This window comes from Henckelia pumila, unplaced genomic scaffold (genome assembly GCF_033568475.1).
Source record: "Henckelia pumila isolate YLH828 unplaced genomic scaffold, ASM3356847v2 CTG_170, whole genome shotgun sequence".
Lineage (NCBI taxonomy): Eukaryota > Viridiplantae > Streptophyta > Magnoliopsida > Lamiales > Gesneriaceae > Henckelia > Henckelia pumila.
The window spans coordinates 701,558-711,734 of record NW_027331771.1 but is presented as its reverse complement, the minus strand read 5'-3'; the positions used below and the strand labels follow the sequence as shown (position 1 = coordinate 711,734).

The 10,177-nt window shown below is 39.2% G+C and overlaps 1 protein-coding gene across 1 annotated transcript; it reads right to left on the bottom strand.

Annotated features, from left to right (window-relative positions):
• Positions 1-1,114: 1,114 nt before the first annotated feature.
• Positions 1,115-1,846, bottom strand: LOC140870682 (uncharacterized). The gene has a single exon (XM_073273078.1). It carries the CDS (start codon positions 1,844-1,846, stop codon positions 1,115-1,117), a length of 732 nt encoding a protein of 243 aa, XP_073129179.1.
• Positions 1,847-10,177: the final 8,331 nt, after the last annotated feature.

Genomic DNA, 10,177 nt, shown 5'->3' with positions numbered 1-10,177 from the left:
GTCCTGGCTACTTTTTGCTCTATTCTGACTTCCTCCACATAACACTTTCGTGCAATAACTTGATCACCTTGCACCTCACCGACCTGATTACCCACTGGGAACTTAATTTTCTGATGCAGAGCTGATGCGACGGCCATGAAAGTGGTCATGGCAGGTCTACCCAGTATAGCGTTATAGGCAGACGGAGCGTCTACTATAATAAAACTCACAATCCTGGTCTTGCGACCGTTGCCTTTCCCAAGAGTTAGGGGCAGATGTACTAACCCCACAGGCCGGATTGCATGACCCGTGAAACCAAAGAGTGATGTGACAACAGGCTCTATTCTATACTGTCCCAGGTCCATTTGATTGATAGCTTCTTGAAATAGAACATTGACAAAACTGCCTGAATCCACAAATATCCGAGCCACATCGTAATTCGCTACCATGACCCTTATTACCAGTGCATCATTATGGTTGTTAGTAACCCCTTTTAAATATTTCGGCCCAAAAGAAAGGGTCGGGCCAATGTTGACAGTTTGATTGTCAATTTCCATATTTACTAATTTTCGGCTGCTAGTTTTCCTAGCTCGATTGGAATCTCCATCAGTAGGGCCTCCTGAAATCATATTGATAATTCCCCGAGCAGGCGGAGCCGGTCTTTGATGAGCTCGGTCATCCCTAGGCTGGTCTTGATTTGGGCGATTGAAATCCTCCCGAGGAGGAGTAGTCCTGGCTCTCTGTCTCGATCTTCCTCATTGTTTCCTTTTCGACGGTACCCCTCTTGTCGGATCAAAATATTTTTTATTTCAGAATGTTGTTGTATTATCCTCTCAATCTCCTGATCTAATTGTCGGCAGTCTTCTGTAGTATGCCCATATTCATTATGAAAGTGATAATATTTATCTGATTGCCTGTTTCGGGGTCCATTTTCCATCCATGGAGGCCTTTGTGTGAGTTTTCGATCGTCACAAATTTGTAGGGATCGGACTTTACTCATGCGTAAAGGAGTGAAAGAGGTGAATTCTCCCAACAATGCAGGTCGGAATGGCTGTCCCATCCCTGAATTATTGTTTGGAACCCTATTGTTCTTTGGACTTTTTGACCGTTCCCTCTTCACAGCTGCCCGCGAAACCTATATCTCTTCCATGTTGACATATTTTTCAGCTCGGGCAAGTAATTCTTCATATGTTTCTGGCAGCCTCTTTATTAGAGATTTAAGAAAATCTTTTGTATCCTGCCCTTGCATGAAGGCACTGATGAGCAGGTCTGGAGTAGCCATGGGTACCTCGAGAGCCAAGGTACTAAACCTGCGGATGTATGCTCTCAAATTTTCATGTTCTCGTTGCTTGGTTGCAAATAGGCTGAAAGTAGTGGTAGGATGCTTTTTGCTGCTAGCAAAGTGATGCAAAAAGGATTTGCTGAAATCCTTGAACTCCTTGATCTCCCTAAGACGTAGCATATTGAACCATTGCTGGGCTGGTCCTATGAGAGTAGTAAGGAAAGACCGGCACTTAATCTGATCAGAATATTTATGCAACAGAGCTGCATTCTCAAAGCGTGCCAAATGGTCTTCAGGATCCCCTTTGCCATCATACTCCCCAACATGAGGCAATTTGAACTGATTGGGGAGGTCGGCGTCCAATATCTCCTGAGTAAAAGGAATGTTTCTGGTTGTGGTAGCTAGGTACCCGGCCTGCTTCTTCCTTAACTGCTCCATCTCCTCCTTCAACTTTTTGATCTCCTCGAGGTGGGCATTATGATCGGGGTGCGGAGGGTTGGACTCATCTCTTTCCGCCAAAGCCCTCTGAACAGCATGAGTTACTAACTCCTCTAAATTTGGGTGATTTCCATTCTGATTAGCCATTGAAACTCTTTTTCTTCAAATTCCCACAGACGGCGCCAATTGATGATGTCAAAATTTTACCTCGGGTTCGGTCTGGTAGAATGGATCCTCCGAATTTCCAATGAAGCAGGTCGGGTCGGTGTAGGGGATCGGTTAACTCGTGCCCGGAAACGCAGCGGAAATATAAAATTTTTAATAAAAGAAATCCGAGCACTTGTGTAGTATTAAAAAACTCAAACAACCATAGGGTGTTTAGAATTTTACCTATCAATCTCAAATATTGATTTATGGCTCCAACCAAGTTGATAAACAACTAGGCTCTTGAAAAATGGTAGACTCAATCTACAAGCTTCCAAGAGCACTCCTTGCTCAAAATGGATTCAACTCTTCGAGCCTCCGAATTAGGTACATGACTAGACGATCTAAATCCACTCTAAATATGCACTAGAATATTTAGAGGATTTTTCATTGAGATATCATTTTAATTCTCCCTCAAAATGAAAGAAAAATTTGGAGAAAATATTCAAGGAGTGTTCGGCCACTTCAAGCATGGAATTGGAATGGAATGAATTGTGTATGTGTATATATTATTCCAAATAATATATTAAAGGAGAGGGATTAATGAGTACAATTAAGCCATGCATGGAAAATTGCAAGGCATGCATGGAAAATTGCAAACCATCTTACAACCCTTCAAATTCCATACACACACATATATATATCATATATATATATATACACGCCTATATATATACATATATAAATATATATATTTAAATGTAATTTGAACTTATTTTTAATTAATTATTAAACCTAAACCCATTTAAGTTTAATCAATTAATTAAATTTAACTTGAACCCATTCAAGTCCACTAGTATCAATAATTATACAACACTATATTAATTTGAGCTCTACTAGACTCAATAGTGTTTAATTAATTCAACACTTGAATTAATTTAATTATTTGTACATTAAAATGTCTACTAGTGTTAAATTAATTCAACACTTGAATTAATTAATTAAGTTCAAAATAATAGTTTAGAAAATCACCATTTTCATAAACTAATTATTTTAAGTCAACTTTTAATCTTGGAACACATTCACAAATTAAAAGTTACTTATTCCATTCATTCTCCAATTTATAAGTCAAACTTCTAATTTATTTTACTTATAAACTCCTTTATAAGTTGTTCAACACATTGAACTTATTTTAATCTCAACGGGATCTAGAAAGCTAGTACTTGTGTGACCCTCAATGGTTCACTGATACAACTAGCAGTGGGTTCACATCTCCATGTGATTCAGGATCAACAAGTCCCTTATATGAGCATACCCTAGATAGCTCCATTCTTATTAATCAACACATTAATAATAAGAACGTCAGAAAACTCAAGTCTGATAGTACCCAACCAGTCATGTAAACATCTAGCAGCATTGCTTACATGACTCCCTAGGTATCAAATGATAGTGCCTGCAAGAACCAATCAATTATGGTTAGCGTACAGTACGGTCACTTCAACTCATATATCCCGACCGATTCGACAACCATTGGTTTATCGAGAGTTGTCATTGAATCGATATCTATGTGTCATGCCGTAGTTGCATCGAAAGTGTAATTCAAGAAACTCCTTTCTTAATTACCACTTACTCTGATCAGAGATTTCAAGCTACGTATGCATGATATAACATAGGATATCCATACCCGTAGGTAAGCGGTGAATCCCCGACTACAATGCATTGACTCCTATATGTTTCGTCACAACACCCAACATTGCCACCTGATGACCCCAGATGAGTCGGTAAACAAGTCAAAGTGAAGCACTAGCATATAGAGTCTCCATGTTGTCTCGGGTTATAGGACTAATGGTGTACAACCATAAACTAGGACTTCTCCACTCGATAAGTGAGAACCACTTGGAAAATCCTTTAGGGAGGGTTGTTCAGTGCACTCTACAAGGAGCACCTATTTGCATACTTGGACATCTCCATGTCCCCTACCAATGAAACATGGTACTCACATCGCAAATACTAGTCTCAAGCTCGAGCGACCTTTATCCTTCTTTATGGCGGCTGAATCGACTAGGAACAGTTTAGAATATACAGTATTCCAAATATGAGTTTCATGACAGTCATCACATGACCATCTCATATTCTTTCTACTATTTGTATATTCAAGGGCTTTATCTATGCAGCATGCATGGGTATAAAGATAAAGATGTGCCAAATTAAATAATGTCAAATATTATTAAAACAAAGATTGTCATACAAGAGTTCTCTCAAGGACCATCGGCCAACACATTGGCTCGACGGGCAACTACTCTAACAATCTCCCACTTGCACTAGAGACAACTACCCATATTCTTCAAACCCATTGATTCGCGATGCTTTTCGAACAATGGTCCTAGTAAAGGCTTAGTTAGTGGATCAGCAACATTATCTGCGGAGGCGACTCTGTCTAACAAGACATCTCCTCGTTCCACAATTTCCCGGATGATTTGGTATTTTCTCAGTACATGTTTGGATTTCTGATGAGACCTTGGTTCTTTTGCCTGAGCAACTGCACCAGTGTTGTCGCAGTACACCGGGACTGGATCAACTCCATTAGGAATAATGCCCAACTCTTGGACGAAATTCCTAATCCAAACAGCTTCCTTTGCAGCATCGGATGCAGCAATATATTCTGCCTCAGTGTTTGAATCCGCAGTGCTATTTTGCTTGGAACTCTTCCAACAAACAGCAGCACCATTGAGCATGAATATAAAACCGGAAGTTGACTTCGAATCATCAACATCGCTTTGGAAGCTAGAGTCGGTATAGCCTTCCAATTTTAGTTCTCCACCCCCATAAACCAAGAACATATTCTTAGTCTTTCTCAAATACTTGAGAATGTCTTTCACAGCTTTCCAGTGTGGAAGTTCGATTGATATCTACTTGTAACACTAAGTGCAAAGGCCACGTCAGGACGTGTAGATATCATCGCATACATGATACTACCAATTGCAGATGCATATGGAATGCATGTCATCATCTCTATCTCTGCATCATTTTTGGGAGACATGGACTTGGATAGAGACACGCCATGACACATTGGTAGATGTCCTCTCTTAGACTCATCCATCGAGAACCTCTTCACGATGGTATCAATGTATGTGGACTGGGTGAGACCAAGCAATCTTTTCGATCTATCCCAATAGATTTGTATTCCCAATACAAAAGATGCTTCACCCAAGTCCTTCATCGAGAACTTACTCGATAACCATACTTTAGTTGATTGCAACATTCCTACATCATTCCCAATGAGTATAATGTCATCAACATAAAGTATTAGGAATGTCACAGCACTCCCACTGACCTTCTTATACACACATGGTTCCTCAGGATTCTTAGTAAACCCAAACTCTTTGATTGTATCATCAAATCTGAGGTTCCAGCTCCTAGATGCCTGTTTGAGACCATAGATAGATCTCTGAAGTTTGCATACTTTATGCTCACTTCCGATAGATGTGAACCCTTCAGGTTGAGACATGTAAATTTCTTCCTTAATATCCCCATTAAGAAAAGCTGTCTTCACATCCATCTGCCATATTTCATAGTCATACCATGCGGCAATGGCAAGCAATATCCTTATGGAATTGAACATTGCGACTGGAGAAAAAGTTTCTTCAAAGTCAACTCCTTGCCTTTGAGTATAACCTTTTGCCACCAATCGAGCCTTGAAGGTCAGAACCTTCCCATCCGTCCCAAGCTTCCTCTTGTAAATCCATTTACACCCTATAGGAACAATTCCTTCAGGTGGATCCACAAGATTCCACACTTGGTTTGAATACATGGAATTCATCTCAGATTCCATAGCTTCAAGCCACTTGGATGAATCGACATCAGACAATGCTTCCTTGAAGGTCCTTGGATCACATCCATGGTCAGACTCATCTTGGCCCTCTTCAAGAAGCAAACCATACCTCATAGGTGGTCTTGAGATCCTCTCGGATCTTCTAGGAACTAGTGTCTCCTCTCTTGGCTGTTCGGGTGTGGGTTCCACAATCGTGGGTGTTTCTCGAACTTCTTCGAGTTCTATCATCTCCCATTTTCTATCCAATAGAAATTCCTTCTCCAAGAAGGTTGCATTCCTAGAAACAAACACCTTTGTTTCTTTGGGATGATAGAAATAATATCCAACCGAATTCCTTGGATATCCCACGAAGTAGCATAAAATGGATCGAGCATCCAATTTATCTCCCACTATCTGCTTCACATAAGCAGGGCATCCCCATATTCTTAGATAAGAATACTTTGGAGATTTTCCCATCCATATCTCATATGGTGTCTTATCAACTGCCTTTGAATGGACATTGTTCAACAACAGTGCCGCTGTCTCAAGTGCATATCCCCAAAAGGATGGCGGCAACTCCGTGAACCCCATCATAGACCGAACCATGTCCATTAAAGTTCGATTACGACGTTCTAAAACACCATTCAACTGAGGTGTACCAGGAGGAGTCCACTGTGAGAGAATCCCATTCTCCCTAAGATACTCTTGGAATTCAGTACTCAAGTATTCACCACCTCGATCCGATCAAAGTGCCTTGATGCTTCGTCCCAATTGTTTTTCTACTTCATTTCTGAATTCTTTGAACTTTTCAAAAGCTTCAGATTTGTATTTCATCAAATACACATACCCATACCTAGAGAAGTCATCGGTAAAGGTAATGAAGTAAGAATGTCCGTGCTTAGTGGTGATGCTAAGTGGACCACACACATCTGTATGGATCAAATCCAACAGTCCCTTGGCTCGCTCCACATGGCCCTTAAAGGGAATTTTGGTCATCTTTCCTTTTAGACAGGGTTCACAAGTAGTAAGAGAATTAATATCAGACATATCAAACATGCCTTCTCCCACTAGCTTGTTCATCCTTTTAAAAGATATATGACCTAATCGAGCATGCCATAAGTGTGCTGGATTTAGAGTATCTTGTTTTCTTTTGGATGTTGTTGATATCTCTTGGACATTATACATAGGAATATCTTTTAATTTTAAATTATAGAGATCATTTTCCAATTGTCATGTACCAATTAAACATTCATTCTTGTAAATATTGCAAACACCTTTGCCAAATAAACAAGAATATCCATCTTTATCAAGCATAGAAATGGAAACGATGTTTTTCACCAAATCTGGTACAAACAAAACATCTCTCAAACATAATTTAAAATCATTGTCCAACAATAAGTAAACATCTCCAATAGCTTTGGCTGCAACTCTTGCCCCATTTCCCATCCTCAAGAAGGTCTCACCATCTCTGAGTCTCCTACTTCTTGCCATCACCTGCAAATCATTACAGAGATGTGAGCCACAGCCGGTATCCAATACCCAAGAAGAAGAGTTAAGTGAAATGTTTACTTCAATGTAGAACATACCTTTTCCAGAACCATTCTGGTCAAGATATTCCTTGCAATTACGCTTCCAATGTCCAGGTTTCTTACAGTGATGACAGACGTCATTAGTCTTGTTAGCCTTAACTGGTGTGGCTACCACAACGGGACTCGGAGCTTGCCTCTTCAAGGGCACGTTCTTTTTGGGAGCTTGGAAGGAACGCTTCTTTCCTTTCCCATGTGGTCTATTCTTTGAACCAGATGAAGATCCCACATAAAGAACCGGCTTCTCTTTCTTGATTGTGGATTCAAACGTAACAAGCATGTTAACCAACTCCTCAAGGGTTGGATCTAACCTGTTCATGTTGAAATTCACCACAAAAGGATCAAATGAGCTAGGCAGTGACAAGAGCAACATGTCTGTGGTCAACTCAGTTGGTAGCACAAGATCCATGCTAACGAGTTTCTCCACGAGCCCAATCAACTTCAGGCCATGCTCATGGACCGAAGCCCCATCTCGCATGCGCAAAGTGATTAGCTCCTTGACAATCGCATGTCGAAGTGGGCGTGTTTGTTCACCAAAGAGTTCTTTGAGATGCAAATGAATGTCAGCAGCATGCTTTGCACTCTCAAAACGTCGCTGAAGCTCATCATTCATAGAAGCCTGCATATAACACTTGGCTTTCAAGTCATGGTCACACCAATCCTTGTAAGTCTGTAGCTCCTCAGGGCTACAATCAGTCGGAGCCGTATCAGGGGGCGACTCATCAAGTGTGTATGCAATCTTTTCCGAGTTCAAGACAATTTTCAAATTTCTTAGCCAATCGAGGTAATTTGGACCGGTCAGTAAATGTTTGTCGAGTATTGCAGACAACGGATTGCGAATTGATGACATTGTCAAAACTTTGTACTGAAAAATAATAACAGATAAATGTCAATGACTATTTTAAAATATTTAATAAGATATAAAGTATGGACTTTAACTTTATAAATATTTTACTCCCACTGTTTTGACATTTTTACTACCCTCTAGTAAAAACGGGAAACTCCTTTCCTCAGTAGGTACATAAGGTCCAATTAGCCAATTACGATCCCGAATAAAATCAGCCAATCATAATTTCTAAAAGGTATTTTCCAATTGCATCTCCATGCAACCCTTACGTAAACTTTTGTCTCACGCTTGATTAGGACCCAATAATATGACGTCGTTCATCTTTACGTGTCAAGCCTTACCCATCGATATCGAACCTTAATGGACGGTCGCCATGAGTTCCCCAATAATATGAGCCGAAGTCATGGGAGTTCCACGTAGTTCACATCACCATGTCAATGGATGTCACAGCTTTTCGGCATCCAAGCCCCCCCAATAATATGAGCCGAGCATTGAATACGGGTAGCGTTCATCATGCATCCATTGTCGATGGAAGACATGGAAATTATAAACAAATTTATAATTCCCCTTTTCGGGCTTGATATAAATTTTGAATCTAATTCAAAATGAGGGTTTTTTAATTTTGAAAAGGTCTCATCATTAATTTTAAAGATCGCCATGTTTGATCGTATGTTTGCCGGATTCATGCAACTTTGTTATTATAAAATAATAACGCACATACTAATTAATAAGGATGATTAATCGCCCCAAAAACTATTTGGCCCGTGTGAGCCAAACACGGGCCTAGGTCCAATTCCTAGGGAATGCATGTGATTCAAATGCAACAATTACATAAGCTTCCAATATTTACATGTCTTGAATCTTCATAATTCATCATGGCCCACCATCTTCCAATTTTGAACTTTCGCTATTAAATATTTTACATGAAAATATCCATGGCAAATAGGGATACATCTCATGGGGTGGGAACGGGCCATAAACCAAGCCTACTTTGTAATTTGATAATTATTACAACCATTCAACACAAAATATCCTAGCATACACCTAGCAAATTGGTCTTGGGCTTTTAATCATCCTTCATGCACAATATCACATATCATACACAATCAATTAATTATCTCAATAATTAATTGATCAAATATTATATATCTTGGTCCAATCACTAACCACCACAATTATAAAATAAATTAACAAAATAAACAAACACCTTTGTTTACTTTCAAATTAATTTATTTATAATTGAATTTCTTGTAAATCACAATTTACTATAAATAATCAAAGTCACACTTTAACTATTTATTTTATGAGAAAAATCACATATTATAAAGTTTAATTTTTCATAAAAATCAACTATAATATATTTAACAATTTAGGGCCTATGACACATGATATTCCAAAACACCTTTTGAAAAACTCAAGTCGTCATAGTCGCCACCGAAACTCCGTCGCCGAATTTCGGCCAATTTTTTTTTTTTATTTATTAAAAATATGGGGCAGCCCACGGCTGCCCCTAGAACACCTTCGGGCAGCCCAAGGGCTGCCCGAAAATAAAAAAATAATTTTTTAAATAATTTGCCCTAAAAGTTAAAATATTGATTTTCTCATGTGGTTAGAAATTGACCTCAACATAATATCCAACAAATACTACAAAAAAGAGTAACCTAGGCTCTGATACCACTGTAGGGGATCGGTTAACTCGTGCCCGGAAACGCAGCGGAAATATAAAATTTTTAATAAAAGAAATCCGAGCACTTGTGTAGTATTCAAAAACTCAAACAACCATAGGGTGTTTAGAATTTTACCTATCAATCTCAAATATTGATTTATGGCTCCAACCAAGTTGATAAACAACTAGGCTCTTGAAAAATGGTAGACTCAATCTACAAGCTTCCAAGAGCACTCCTTGCTCAAAATGGATTCAACTCTTTGAGCCTCCGAATTAGGTCCACGACTAGACGATCTAAATCCACTCTAAATATGCACTAGAATATTTAGAGGATTTTTCATTGAGATATCATTTTAATTCTCCCTCAAAATGAAAGAAAAATTTGGAGAAAATATTCAAGGAGTGTTCGGCCACTTCAAGCATG

Coding starts and splice junctions, on each gene's coding strand:
- LOC140870682 (XM_073273078.1), bottom strand. CDS start 1,846: ATGGCTAATCAGAATGGAAATCACCCAAATTTAGAGGAGTTAGTAACT.